General features: G+C 42.3%; 1 protein-coding gene across 1 annotated transcript in view; it reads right to left on the reverse strand.

Annotated features, from left to right (window-relative positions):
* Positions 1-3,663: 3,663 nt before the first annotated feature.
* Positions 3,664-16,039, reverse strand: part of kdm4b (lysine demethylase 4B) — a 210,919-nt gene continuing 198,543 nt past the window's right edge. Inside the window, exons 17-21 of the mRNA XM_008122219.3 lie at positions 9,406-9,591; positions 9,155-9,319; positions 6,941-7,060; positions 6,685-6,777; positions 3,664-4,747 (exon numbers count right to left, since the gene is read on the reverse strand). Of these exons, the coding sequence (XP_008120426.1) occupies positions 4,568-4,747; positions 6,685-6,777; positions 6,941-7,060; positions 9,155-9,319; positions 9,406-9,591 (744 nt within the window). The 3' untranslated portion in view covers positions 3,664-4,567. The remainder of the gene's footprint in view (positions 4,748-6,684; positions 6,778-6,940; positions 7,061-9,154; positions 9,320-9,405; positions 9,592-16,039) is intronic.

Consider the following 16,039-nt stretch of genomic DNA (forward strand, 5'->3'; position numbering starts at 1 on the left):
TAATAATAATAATAATAATAATAATAATAATAATAATGATTACGAGGAACAATAAGAGAGTTAAAGCAGGATATCGATAATAATAGTAATAATGATAATAATAATGATTATGAGGAACAATAAGAGATTTAAAGCGGGATATCAATAATAATAATAATAATAATAATAATAATGATTACGAGGAACAATAAGAAAGTTAAAGTGGGATATCAATAATAATGATGATGATGATGATGATGAACAATAAACCAGAAACAATAGCACAGATATGACGGAAGCATTCAATAATATTATTGAAAAATATTTAAAATATTTTTAAAATATTGAGGTCTGCCTGCCTCACCTAAAGCCAACCAAATAAATAAATAAATACAGGAAATGCCTCTTTTGAAGATTCAAGAGGAAGGCCTTAATTGCTTTGGAGATATCAGGCCCAGCCAGGCAGCAAAGCAAAACAAGAGATAAATCCCTGCCAAGGCTTCATCTTTTTTAAAGGCAATTAACTCCCGTTTATTAGCTTTTAATTAGGGGATCATATCGGCGCCATTAATACCGTTTATTCGACTTGTCGCCAGGCAGCTGCTCCAAACAGATTTGGTGATATCAGGTCCTGGCAGGAGCTTTCGGGACCGTTTTCGGGGTTTTGGTTTTGGATTTCAGAAAAAAGCACATATCCATCCATCTACATATCTATTATCTATCAATCCATCTACACATCTGTCTGTCTTCACGTCTGTCTTTCCGTCGGCAGGGTTTGGGGAGGATTGGCCCACGATTCTGGGCATTGTAGTTCACCCACTCCAAACTGAGAATACATCACAATCAAAGACAAATAATGCCTTTATCAAATAACCGTGAGAAGGGCGGGATATAAATGTTGTAATAAATAAATAAATAATATATATTCATATCTATCTAGACATGTCTATAGATATTTCTGTATTCATTTTCCCACTGTAATATTTGCAAGCCATATATAGAGGTAGGTAAGAATATATGCATATCTATCCAGACATCTCTCTTTATATAGATATTTGCAGAGACTTGCAAACATATGAGGATAAATTCATATATAAAAATAATGTATATGTATGGCTACAGATACAGATACATGGATCTATATGTATAAAGGATTTGCAAAGACCTGCAAACATATGAGGGGAAAATTAATATATAAAAATAATGTATATGTATGGCTACAGATACACAGGTACATGGATCTATATGTATAAAGGATTTGCAAAGTCCTGCAAACATATGAGGGGAAAATTCATATATAAAAAAAATGTATATGTATGGCTACAGATACACAGGTACATGGATCTATATGTATAAAGGATTTGCAAAGACTTGCAAACATATGAGGGCAAATTCATATATAAAAACAATGTATATGTATGGCTACAGATACACAGGTACATATGTATAAAGGATTTGCAAAGACCTGCAAACATATGAGGGGGAAATTCATATATAAAAATAATGTATATGTATGGCTACAGATACTCATGTACATGGATCTATATGTATAAAGGATTTGCAAAGACCTGCAAACATATGAGGGCAAATTCATATATAAAATTAACATATATAGATATATACACATATAAAGGTACATAGAGATGGCAAAAGCTTGCAAGGGGTTAATGCCTATATATCTGTAGGAGAGGTTAACAAATATTTCAGGAGAAAATGCTTTCATAAGATGAATGAATATATATTTTTCTTCTTCCTGACTTGCAAGGGTGTCTTTCCCTTTTCAAAACATTCCCTTGACTAAGAGCGGAGGGAGGCTTTGCAAAAGAAAACACACTGATAAGGGAGAAGAGAGAAATAGATCCTATATTGCAAAAGAAAACACACCGATAAGGGAGGAGAAGAGAGAAATAGATCCTATATTGCAAAAGAAAACACACTGATAACGGAGGAGAAGAGAGAGATAGATCCCATATTGCAAAAGAAAACACACTGATAAGGGAGGAGAAGAGAGAAATAGATCCCATATTGCAAAAGAAAACACACTGATAAGGGAGAAGAGAGAAATAGATCCCATATTGCAAAAGAAAACATACTGATAAGGGAGGAGAAGAGAGAAATAGATCCCATATTGCAAAAGAAAACACACTGATAAGGGAGGAGAAGAGAGAAATAGATCCCATATTGCAAAAGAAAACATACTGATAAGGGAGGAGAAGAGAGAAATAGATCACATATTGCAAAAGAAAACATACTGATAAGGGAGGAGAAGAGAGAGATAGATCCCATATTGCAAAAGAAAACACACTGATAAGGGAGGAGAAGAGATAGATAGATCACATATTGCAAAAGAAAACATACTGATAAGGGAGGAGAAGAGAGAAATAGATCCCATATTGCAAAAGAAAACACACTGATAAGGGAGAAGAGAGAGATAGATCACATATTGCAAAAGAAAACATACTGATAAGGGAGGAGAAGAGAGAAATAGATCACATATTGCAAAAGAAAACACACTGATAAGGGAGGAGAAGAGAGAAATAGATCACATATTGCAAAAGAAAACATACTGATAAGGGAGGAGAAGAGAGAAATAGATCCCATATTGCAAAAGAAAACACACTGATAAGGGAGAAGAGAGAGATAGATCACATATTGCAAAAGAAAACATACTGATAAGGGAGGAGAAGAGAGAAATAGATTCCCATATTGCAAAAGAAAACACACTGATAAGGGAGGAGAAGAGAGAGATAGATCACATATTGCAAAAGAAAACATACTGATAAGGGAGGAGAAGAGAGAAATAGATCCCATATTGCAAAAGAAAACATACTGATAAGGGAGGAGAAGAGAGAAATAGATCCCATATTGCAAAAGAAAACATACTGATAAGGGAGGAGAAGAGAGAAATAGATCCCATATTGCAAAAGAAAACACACTGATAAGGGAGAAGAGAGAGATAGATCACATATTGCAAAAGAAAACATACTGATAAGGGAGGAGAAGAGAGAAATAGATTCCCATATTGCAAAAGAAAACACACTGATAAGGGAGGAGGAGAGAGAGATAGATCACATATTGCAAAAGAAAACATACTGATAAGGGAGGAGAAGAGAGAAATAGATCCCATATTGCAAAAGAAAACATACTGATAAGGGAGGAGAAGAGAGAAATAGATCCCATATTGCAAAAGAAAACATACTGATAAGGGAGGAGAAGAGAGAGATAGATCACATATTGCAAAAGAAAACACACTGATAAGGGAGGAGAAGAGATAGATAGATCACATATTGCAAAAGAAAACATACTGATAAGGGAGGAGAAGAGAGAAATAGATCCCATATTGCAAAAGAAAACACACTGATAAGGGAGGAGAAGAGAGATAGATCACATATTGCAAAAGAAAACATACTGATAAGGGAGGAGAAGAGAGAAATAGATCCCATATTGCAAAAGAAAACACACTGATAAGGGAGGAGAAGAGAGAGATAGATCACATATTGCAAAAGAAAACATACTGATAAGGGAGGAGAAGAGAGAAATAGATCCCATATTGCAAAAGAAAACACACTGATAAGGGAGGAGAAGAGAGAAATAGATTCCCTGCAAAAAATAAAATGTAATTTCCAATGCCCCCCGCTCCCCCCCAAATAGACATATTATATACACTGAATCCCACGCAAGACGTGTTGCGGTGGTTTCGTTTATTACAACGCATTAACTGAAAGGAAAAGTCCGCCGTTCAACACAAACACAACAGTATCCCCCGTAATTTTCCCACCCTAATAAAAAGAGGTATTTTTTTAAAAACAACAACTTGTGTTCCTCTCCCCAACCATGACAAGACTCCATCGTTTCTTGGGAACGCCAAATGCATCCCATCGCCCCCGACGAACAGGCTTTATTATTATCGAAAATTCATTCATGTTTGGGGATATTTTCCAAGGTGCGGAGGAAAGGCTTTGTTCCTTTTTTCGTTCGAATATTTTTGCTTATTATTCTTCTTATTTTATAAAACACAACTGTTTTTTCTTCTTCTTCTCAATATAGAAAATTCCAAAGGCAATTTTAAATATCTATATGTATATATCATACATACATACACAAAGGGTGGATTCCAAAACCAGAAAAGGCTGCTTCAGTAGTCAGGAAATAGCACCTTTTTTTCCCCCAAAGAGAAAAGAAAGGAAATATATATATATTTATGTATTTAATCGGGGGAGAGAGAGAGAGCAATGGATGGAAAAATAAACGGAGTTACGGTTGCACAACGAAAGGGAGGAGGCGGGGAGGGAACCCAAACCAACGAAAACACGGAACGGTTTTTGTACAGATCCTTCGGAAACATCCAAAGTTGTGTGTGTCCCCTTCGAAAATTCATCAGCAGGAAGGACAGAGGTAGGCCGGAACACGTCTCCAGGGCCCAGAATTGAGAAAAGGAGGGAAAGGGATGAAATCTGCACGTTGTTGTTGTTGTTGTTATTATTGCACCAGGGGCCGGGCCGTCTCCCACTCTTGCACGGCTTTTGTCCCACTTAAGTTCTCTCCCACGAGAGGTTGGAAAAGGTGGCTCGTCCGGTTGGGATCCGTCTCAGAATTGGGTGCCGCTCGGGGTGCCGGGCCGGAAGGGGGCTTGCAGCAGGGTCTCCATGATGGCCAGGTAGTCGGGGCTGGGGCCGCTCTCCTCGGGGGCCTTGGCGGGGCCCACGCGGGGCCGCTTAGCCGCCTTCAAGTTGTCTCCTGAGGGCCTCTCTTCCCCACTGCAGAGGGACTGGAAGAGGGAAACGACAATGGCGTGAAAAGCCGAAGCACATGTAAGAAGACAAGGCACTTCACACTCTGCTTGCTGTGAGCTGAATACTCAACGGTAAGTATCCTGCTTTTGTATTTTTGGGGGTAGTTTTCCCTAAGTCACATGAGAAAATCCTAACAGAAAGGCACTTCACACTCTGCTTGCTGTGAGCTGAATGCTCAACGATAAATATCCTGCTTTTGTATTTTTTGGGGGTAGTTCTCCCTAAGTCATGTGAAAAAATCCTAACAGAAAGGCACTTCACACTCTGCTTGCTGTGATCTGAATGCTCATAGATAAGTATCCTGCTGTTGTATTTTTGGATGTTCTGCTGTATTTTTTTATAGTTTTCCCTTAGTCACATGAAAAAATCCTAACAGAAAGGCACTTCACGCTCTGCTTGCTGTGAGCTGAATGTTCAATGATAAATATCCTGCTTTTGTATTTTGGGGGGGTAGTTTTCCCTAAATCACATGAGAAAATCCTAACAGAAGGGCGCTTCATGCACTGCATTTTTGGGGGTAGTTTTCCCTTAGTCACATGAGAAAATACTAAAAGAAAGGAACTTCACACTCTGCTTGCTGTGAGCTGAATGCTCAACAATAAGTATACTGCTTTTGTATTTTTGGATGCTCTGCTGTATTTTTAAAAATAGTTTTCCGTTAGTCACGTGAAAAATTCCTAACAGAAAGGCACTTCACGCTCTGCTTGCTGTGATCTGAATGCTCAACGATAAATATCCTGCTTTTGTATTTTTGGGGGGGGTAGTTTTCCCTAAGTCATGTGAAAAAATCCTAACAGAAAGGCACTTTGCGCTCTGCTTGCTGTGAGCTGAATGCTCAACGATAAGTATCCTGCTTGTGTATTTTTGGATGCTCTGCTGTATTTTCTTGGATAGTTTTCCCTAAGTCACGTGAAAAAATCCTAACAGAAAGGCACTTCACGCTCTGCTTGCTGTGAGCTGAATGCTCAACGATAAGTATCCTGCTTGTGTATTTTTGGATGTTCTGCTGTATTTTCTTGGATAGTTTTCCCTAAGTCACGTGAAAAAATCCTAATAGAAAGGCACTTCACGCTCTGCTTGCTGTGAGCTGAATGCTCAACGATAAATATCCTGCTTTTGTATTTTTTGGGGGTAGCTTTCCCTAAATCACATGAGAAAATCGTAACAGAAAGGCGCTTAGGGTAGTTTCCCCTAAGTCACATGAGAATCATAGAATCATAGAGTTGGAATAAACCTTACAGGCCATCCAGTCTAACGCCTGCCAAGAAGCAGGAAAATCAAAGCACCCCTGACAGATGGCCATCCAGCCTCTGCTTAAAAGCCTCCAAAGAAGGAGCCTTCACCACACTCCAGGGCAGAGAGTTCCACTGCCAAATAGCTCACACAGTGAGGAAGAAAATCCTAACAGAAAAGCACTTTACGCTCTGCTTGCTGTAAGCTGAATGCTCAACTATAAGTATCCTGGTTTTTTATTTTTGGATGCTCTGCTGTATTTTTTGTAGTCAGTTTTGCATCAGATCTTAGTGGAGGTAGATGCGTGTCTGCTAAACACCTCATTGGAGGTCTCACACTCTGCTTGCTGTGAGCTGAAAGCTCAACTATAAATATCCTGCTTTTGTATTTTTTTGGGGTAGTTTTCCCTAAGTCACAGGAGAAAATCCTAACACAAAGATACTTCACACTCTGCTTACTGTGAGCTGAATGCTCAACTATATGTATCCTGTTTTTGTATTTTTGGATGCTCTGCTGTATTTTTGGGTAGCTTTCCCTAAATCACATGAGAAAATCCTAACAAAAAGGAGCTTCACGCTCTGCTTGCTGTGAGCGGAATGCTCAACTATATCCTGTTTTTGTATTTTTGGATGATCTGAGGGTGCGACTATTATGTGGTGAGACAATTATGGGTACCTACCAGCCGTGACTTGACTCTCTTGGGAAGGTCTTCCTCCAAAGTGTAGATCTCGCCTCGCTTGACCATTAGCTGAGCGCCATCATCAAACTCGACCTGCGAAACAAAGGAGGAGAGGGCTCAAGCAACGTGGGCACATAACCTTCCTTTTTGTTCGTATTATATTAATTTTTGTTCCAAAAGATGCATTATCGGCTATTTTCGGGGAACGAATTTTCGGTTCCAGACCTAGTTCTCTGTTGTTCGCTGGACGTCTCACCTGAAAGATCTGGCTCATGTGGGCGGCGACGAACTTGGCTCGGTAAATCATGTCGTCGGTCAAGCGAAGCCGGACCAACTCTCCCTCCGCCGGCGGTCCCACCTTGAGGCAGTCTCTGCTCTGAGAAGGAAATCAAGGACACGATCAAAACAATGGAAAACCACTAGTCAAGAAAAGCATGACCTTGTTAGAAATCAACGCTTTTTCATGTAATGAAAAAAAAATATGTAATGGCACACAGGTAACTCAGCTGTTAGACTGAAGAACCATGTCTTTGAACTGCCAAGGACAAGGACATGCCACTACAAAAATATATTGGGTTAGCAGAGGATGGTTGTTTCTTTGAAGTTGAAATTGCACTTGCCCAGAAAAGGGTTCCTTGAACCCTCTTAGTTAAAATATGCACTCAGAGATTAAAAGACAAAGTCTCCTTTGAAAAATAACTTATCTTGTTTACTCACAAACATCATCATACAGGTACATTTCTTATTAAAGTTCAGTTATAGATAAAATATAGTTCTCTGTGTGTGTTTAGTACACAGGGTATCATTCTTAATCAATAGTTCGTGAGTCTGAACATGCTCAAGATAATCATATGTCTGTAACCCCTCCCGCACCAAAGACGTACAGACACGCATCCACCTCCACTGAGGTCTGATGCAAAACTGACTACAAAATGGAGACCTGAGTCTGAACATGCTCAGTACAATCACATGTCTATAACCCCTCCCACACCAAAGAGGTACAGACACATCCACCTCCAATGAGGTGTTTGGCAGACACGCATCCACCTCCACTGAGGTCTGATGCAAGAACTAACTACAAAATGGAGACCTGAGTCTGAACATGCTCAGAACAATCACATGTCCCGCATCAAAGAAGTACAGACACGTCCACCTCCAATGAGGTGTTTAGCAGACACACAACCACCTCCACTGAGGTCTGATGCAAACATCTAACATTGAAGTCCAAGAATATACTTCTCCATTGAGGTCCAAACAGAATCAGAACACAAAATCGAGTCCTGAGTCTGAACATGCTCAATATAATCACATGTCTGTAACCTCTCCCGCACCAAAGAAGTACAGACACGTCCACCTCCAATGAGATGTTTGGCAGACACACATCCACCTCCACTGAGGTCTGATGCAAACATCTAACACTGAAGTCCAAGAATATACTTCTCCATTGAGGTCCAAACAGAATCAGAACACAAAATCGAGTCCTGAGTCTGAACATGCTCAATATAATCATATGTCTATAACCCCTCCCACACCAAAGATATACAGACACGCATCCACCTCCAATGAGGTGTTTGGCAGACACGCAACCACCTTCACTGAGGTCTGATGCAAACATCTAACACTGAAGTCCAAGAATATACTTCTCCATTGAGGTCCAAACAGAATCAGAACACAAAATCGAGTCCTGAGTCTGAACATGCTCAATATACTCACATGTCTATAATCCCTCCCGCACCAAAGAGGTACAGACACGTCCACCTCCAATGAGGTGTTTGGCAGACACACATCCACCTCCACTGAGGTCTCATGCAAACATCTAACACTGAAGTCCAAGAATATACTTCTCCATTGAGGTCCAAACAGAATCAGAACACAAAATCGAGTCCTGAGTCTGAACATGCTCAATATAATCATATGTCTATAACCCTTCCCACACCAAAGATATACAGACACGCATCCACCTCCAATGAGGTGTTTGGCAGACACGCAACCACCTTCACTGAGGTCTGATGCAAACATCTAACACTGAAGTCCAAGAATATACTTCTCCATTGAGGTCCAAACAGAATCAGAACACAAAATCGAGTCCTGAGTCTGAACAAGCTCAATATACTCACAAGTCTATAACCCCTCCCACACCAAAGAGGTACAGACAAGTCCACCTCCAATGAGGTGTTTAGCAGACATGCATCCACCTCCACTGAGGTCTGATGCAAAACTGACTATAGAATGGAGTCTTGAGCCTGAACAAGCTCAGTACAATCACAACTCTATAACCCCTCCCACACCAAAGAGGTAAAGACATGTCCACCTCCAATGAGGTGTTTAGCAGACATGCATCCACCTCCACTGAGGTCTGATGCTTATACATATATATCCAGGATCACGTACAAATTTCTCAGGCCAAAAAGGATCCCAAGTAGAAAGGACCGAGAAGTCTACTACTCTTGTAACCACGTCTGCTACTTACAACAATGTTCTCTGGGTAAATATTGTCGCTGTAGGAGCCATCTTCGAAATTGACTTCGTAGAAGGTCTGCGTTGTGACGCCGATCACTTTGCACCGGTAGTAGAGCCCGTTGCGGCACTTGGTGATCACCGTCTGGCCCAGGGACACCTCCCTGGAGAAGGGAACCTGAAAAGAGAAGATTTGGGTTTTGCATGGCAAGGTGGAAGACAAAGGCACGGGAGGATTGAGAGGGAGGGAAACGGGATGCTTACGACATGGCTGGCCGCTTTGTGTTTGAAGCAGGTGATGGACACGGCGTACGGCCAGTCGTCCGGCTCGATGGGCACGCCGGCCGCGTGGGCGCAGGTGACGTGGAAGGAAGTGGAGCAGTGCTCGTAGGAGCATTGGATGCAGGCGCCCGAGACCTTCTTCATCCACTTCCGGCAGTAGACGCATTTCTGGGGAGGAAGGGAGCAAGCAATGGGAGGACTGGGTCAGCGCTGCAGCAGAAATTGCAATGATCCTCTAGGTGCCTTCAAGTCATTTCAGACTTACGTCAACCCTAACATAAGACCATAGGTAAGCAAAGAGACCTCCAAAGGAAAGGGACCCTCAAAGGCCATCTAGATGATCTCATCAGGCCATCAGAAGACCATATATAAGGAAAGGGATCCTCAAAGGCCATCTAGAACATCTCATAAGGCCGTAGCTAAGCCAAGAGACCTTCAAAGACCATCTAGACGATCTCATAAGACCTTAGGTAAGCAAAGACAACTCCAAAAGCCATCTAGATGGTCTCATAAGGCTGCAGATAAGCCAAGAAACCTTCAAAGACCATCTAGACGATCTCATAAGACAATAGGTAAGCAAAGACACCTCCAAAGATCATCTAGACGGTCTCATAAGATCATCAGGAAGGAAAGGGATCCTCAAAGGCCATCTAGAAGGTCTCATAAGGCCGTAGCTAAGCCAAGAGAACTTCAAAGACCATCTAGACCAAACTAAGGCCCGTGGGCCGGATGTAGTCCTCCAAGGTCATTTACCTGGCCCCTGTCCTAAACTTTAGACTTAGGGTTGACCTAAGTCTACCTGGTCTTTGGAGGTCTTTGCTTATGAGACCACCTAGATGGCTTTGGGAGGTCACTATCCTTACCTTTGGCTTTATGAAACCATCTAGATGGTCTTTGGGGTCTCTTCGCTTACATATGGTCTCATGAGATCATCTAGATGGTCTTTGGAGGTCTCTTTGCTTACCTATGGTCTTATGAAATAGTCTACATCAGGGGTCACCAAACTAAGGCCCTCCAGGGTCATTGACCTGTCCTCTGTCCTAAACTTTAGACTTAGGGTTGATCTAAGTCTGAAACGACTTGAAGGCACACAACAACAAGAATCCTAATTTTGGACTATTTCATCATAGTCTGGCGCCCAACAATCTGAGGGACTGTGAACTGGCCCTCCACTGAAAAAGTTTGAGGACCCCTGATCTAGGTGATCTCATAAGACCATAGGTAAGGAACGGGACCCTCAAAGGCCATCTAGATGATCTCATAGGACCATAAGGTAAGGAAAGTGGCCTCCAAAAGCCTTCTAGATGGTCTCATAAGGCTGTAGCTAAGCAAAGAGACCTCCACACAAACGGAGAGAGTCAGAAACACTGGGATGTCTGTGGTGGAGGAAAAACAGAAAATCTAGGATGAAGATGTTGGTGTATTTTGGGTGTAAGGGTGAAATGATGAATCAAGTGTTTTTACTGTTGGAGGTTTGCAACTGTGTATTCGGGACATGTTTTCCAGCAACACAAGTGTTAACGGCAGGCCAGTTTGAGTGATAGCCTGCCGAGCCAATAGGTCATGACTTCCGGTCTCAGAGGACATTTGTCATTCTGCTGTGAAATGTGCAGTTATCGGCAGTCTGATTGGAGAGAGGACGTGCTTTGCTTTGCTTAAGAAAGCATGTGTCCTATGAGCAACGGGCTTTGTATTTGTACATACTTGTAAATAGTTTGTATATATAATAAAGTCTTAGAACCGCTGCATACAGCTGATTAACGACTGTATAACCTGTAACGTCATAGTTGGTGTCTCCTGAGTGGTGGGAGCTATAGCTATTTGTGGAAGTGGGAGCTTTTCTGCGTAGATGAGAATGAAGCCTTGGTTCTGGCAGAAATAGTGGGTCAGGTTTCATCATTTCTATTGAGGTCAGCTATCGAGGGCGAGACTTTGAGAGTAATTAGACAAAATCCATTGATGTGATGACTGATGTTGCTTGTCATTGATGTCTCTTTTTGGGTTGTTTACTCTCTCGTCCGGCTGCCGTTTTTTGATGTAGAGTTTTTCTCCCGTTCGTACACAAGTTCAGACCTGCCACGAATTGAGCAGCCTGGGCAGCCGGTCAATACCCGACGAGATCTCATTATCAAACTGTCGATACCCAAATCCTTCCCGGAGGAGGGCCAGGCACTGATATATGGCGCTTCCGATAGCGGCACCCGGAGGGACTCTTTAGGCTCTCCGTCTCGGCCTGAAGGCAGGTTTTCCGCCGCAGAGTTGGTTTCCAGGGACAGCAAACACAATGCCGCTTGGAATAGATTAAAGCAACAACATTGTGTATGTGTGTGTGTGTATATATATATATGTGTGTGTGTATATTAGGAAGCAGTCACTCCAGGGTGAGAGAAAGAACTCCTGTCTGTTGGAGGCAAGTGTGAATGCTCCAATTAGTCACCTAATTGCCAGGACAAGAAGTGAGTGGGGCCCAAGGGGGCGGGGCCTACCCTTCCGACTGGCAGCCAGGGGGAGAACGGCTCTTCCTCGTCCTCTGTAATTTGAACTTTATTTTTGTAGGATTTTTTAATTGAAAGATATAGATTGGATGACTATGTCTTTTGTGGCCAAATTTGGTGTGATTTGGTCCAGTGGTTTTGTTGTTTACTCCATCGGAAAAATGCACATTACATATATATATAGATAGATAGATAGATAGATAGATAGATAGATAGATATAGATATAGATATACCGTAAATACTCGAGTATAGGCCGACCCGAATATAAGCCGAGGCAACTATGCTGGCCACATGACCTTGGAAGTGTCTACGGGCAACGCTGGCTCTTCGGCTTTGTCCCCCAGAGTCGGTCACGACTGGACTTATCATCAAGGGAAAAACTTTACCTTTTTTTACCTTACCTACCACAAAAAAACTGGGAAAACATTGACTAATGCTCCAATTAGTCACCTAATTGCTAGGACAAGAAGTGGGTAGGGCCCAAGGGGGTGGGGCCTACCCTTCTGACTGGCAGCCGGGGGAGAATGGCTCTTCCTCGTCCTCTGTAATTTGAACTTTATTTTTCTAGGATTTTTAAATTGAAAGACATAGATTGGATAGCTATGTCTTTTATGGCCAAATTTGGTGTGATTTGTCTCAGTGGTTTTGTTGTTTACTCCATGGGAAAAACACACATTACATATATATAGATATATAGATATAGATATACCGTATATACTCGAGTATAGGCCAACCCGAATATAAGCCGAGGCACCTAATTTTACCACAAAAAAACTGGGAAAACACTGACTCCAGTATAAGCCGAGGGTGGTAAATTTCAGAAATAAAAATAGATACAGTAGAGTCTCACTTATCCAAGCTAAATGGGCCGGCAGAAGCTTGGATAAGCGAATATCTTGGCTAATAAAGAGGGATTAAGGAAAAGCCTATTAAACATCAAATTAGGTTATGATTTTACAAATTAAGCACGAAAACTTCATGTTTTACAGCAAATTTGACAGAAAAAGTAGTTCAATATGCAGTAATGTTATGTTGTAATTACTGTATTTACGAGTTTAGCAACAAAATATCACGATATATTGAAAACATTGACTACAAAAATGGCTTGGATTATCCAGAAGCTTGGATAAGCGAGGCTTGGATAAGTGAGACTCTACTGTACCAATAAAATTACATTAATTGTGGCATCAGTAGTTTAAATGTTTTTGAATCTTTACATCAAACTGTAATTACCTTCCCCATTTCGGCCCATTTCGGCACATGTTGCATGTTGCCTGGGTTCTATGAATTAGTCTCCAGTGTTAATATTGTATGTTTTATGTTGATTTTAATGATTGTTTTTACTGTAATTGATGTTTTTATTGGATAACTGTTTTATTGCTGTGTTTTGATATTTGATTGTTTTATCGGGCAAGGCCCCATGTAAGCCGCCCCGAGTCCCTTCGGGGAGATGGGGCGGGGTATAAAAATAAAGTTGTTGTTGTTGTTGTTGTTGTTGTTGTTATTATTATTATTATTATTATTATTATTTAAGATATGACTTTTCAACTGAGCAGACTGCCAGAATTGTTGGAGAGGAATTGAGACGGGGAAGGTGATTCGTCTCAATCAACCAACTGATACGTTTTTATCCCTGCCTTTGGAACCAAAAAAAAGTTGGGTGCGACTATTATGCAGTGAAAAGAAATAGTTTTGATTGTCCAGTTTCTGATGTTTTTTGGCCACTATTATGTGATGAAATACGGCCAACGGGTGTGATAGAGGCACTCCATGTGTGACGAGGTCTGAGATGCTTCTGGGAGATTTGGTTTGCCTGGCGGAGATAAGACAGGGGGCCATTATTCAACGCCGTGACAGCGCTGCGTTGATACACGAGCGATAAATTGCGAGGAGCCCGCTCTTTTTATGGATAACCTGACATTTCCCGCTCGCCGTCCTCTTCATTACCCACGCTTGTAGCGGCAAATTAAAACATCCTCTCCGTACATGGGACTTGCTTGTACTGCTTAATGGGCCTCCCCAGAGGAATCCGTGAAGTCCTCTCCAGCTGCCGGGACAGCTTTCCAGGAGCTCTTCCTTCTGGCATCATGTCTGTTGCTTTCTGCTCATTGGTGGGAAGCAGGGGCTTGGAAGAGACCCCAAGGGCCATCCAATCTAACCTCATTCTGCCACAATCAAAGCCCTCCCGACAGATGGCCATCCAGCCTCTACCTCATCCGCCCAAATGGGAATGAGAAAAGCACAGGCCAGGTCGTCTCTCGGGAAGCATGTGGGTCCATTCGGTCTTTTTTCAGCCGTACTTGGAAAACATGCTCTTGCAATTTAAATCGGGAGAGATAATATATATATATTTAAAAATATTATTATTGAATTGGTATTTTTATATTTTTTAAAATATCTGTATTTCAGCCAGATTTTAATGATTTTAATTTATTACACTTTTAACAGACGGTACCCCACTCTCTGTGACCGCAATAATCCAGATTGGCAGCAGGGACCTATTTAGTTGTTTTAATAATAGATTTTTACCCATGCCTCACAACCTCTGAGGATGCCTGCCATAGATGTGGGCGAAACGTCAAGAGAGAATACTTCTGGAACATGTCCACACAGCCCGGAAAACACACAACAACCCTGTGATTCTGGCCATGAAAGCCTTCGACAACACATTATTATTATTATTATTATTATTATTATTATTATTATTATTATTATTATTATTATTATTATTATCTGGATCATATAACAACCCTGATTTTTATATATATGGTAGGTAAAGGTAAAGTTTTCCCTTGACGTTAAGTCCAGTCATATTTGACTCTGGGTGTTGGTGCTCATCTCCATTTCTAAGCCGAAGAGCCAGCATTGTCCATAGACATCTCCAAGGTCATGTGGCCGGCATGACTGCATAGAGTGCCGTTACCTTCCCGCTGGAGCGTATATACTCAAATATAAGCCAAGGCACTTTCCTGCTTATTAGACTTTACTCTGACTACATCGGAGCGCACTGCAGGAGTGAAAAATCCATTCTTATCTCTTAAAAGCGGAAACTCCCAAAGTTACGCTCTAGTAATTCATTCCCACTCTATGCATTTAACCTCTTCATTACGGGATTACACACACGGCTTTCAACTCTAAGCACAATTTCACACACTATATCAGTGATTCCCAAAGTGGGTGCTAACGCCCCCTGGTGGGCACTGAAGCGATCCAGGGGGGCGGTGATGTCACCTATTAGGACACGAGGGCGGAGCTAGAAGAGTGGGCGTGGCTTCTTCCCAAGAGCCCAAGACAGGGCTGCGCATCTATACCTCTCCTGAGGTGCTTGTTGGGACACAGAGGGCAAAGCTAGGGAAGGGGGTGGGGCCTTTTTCCAAGAGCCTGAGACAGGGCTGAGCTTCTATACTCTCCTGAGAGACCTTTTAGGACTAAAGGGCGGGGCTAGGGGTGGGACCGGGACCTCCTTCCAAGAGCCCGAGACAAGGCTGAGATTCTATATTTCTCCTGAGAGGCCTTTTAGGACTAAAGGGCGGGGCTGGGGTGGGGGCGGGGCCTCTTCCCAAGAGCCCGAGACAGGGCTGAGCCTCTATACCTCTCCTGAGAGGCCTTTTAGGACTAAAGGGCGGGGCCTCTTCCCAAGAGTGCGAGACAGGGCTGAGCCTTTGTATACCTCCCGAGGCGCTTGTTAGAACATGTGGTCGGGGTATAATTTCTTGGGAAGAGGCCCCACCCACTCCTCTAGCCACGCCCCATGTCCTGGCAGGTGCCGCAGGACAGGGATAGAAGCTCAGCCCTGACTCAGAGCTCGTAATTCTGCCCATCCCAGTCGTGGCCGCCCATTTGTGGCCCCGCCCACCTCCCCCTCCCAGCCCTGCATCTTGGACTAGGGGAGAGGCACAGCCCCGCCCTCTTGAGCAGGAGCCACACCCACCCCTCTAAGCCACACCCCCTTTCTAGGGGATGCTGAGTCCTATTTTTTCTGGAAAGAGGGCAGCAGGCCTAATAAGTTTGGGAACCACTGATTTAGCCTCTTCACTACTAGATTACACACACAGCTTTAAACTCTAAGCAAATTTCACACACTAGATCAACACAAGCCCTGACAAAACGGAGACTATTA

This window comes from Anolis carolinensis, unplaced genomic scaffold (genome assembly GCF_035594765.1).
Source record: "Anolis carolinensis isolate JA03-04 unplaced genomic scaffold, rAnoCar3.1.pri scaffold_7, whole genome shotgun sequence".
Taxonomy (NCBI): Eukaryota; Metazoa; Chordata; class Lepidosauria; order Squamata; family Dactyloidae; genus Anolis; species Anolis carolinensis.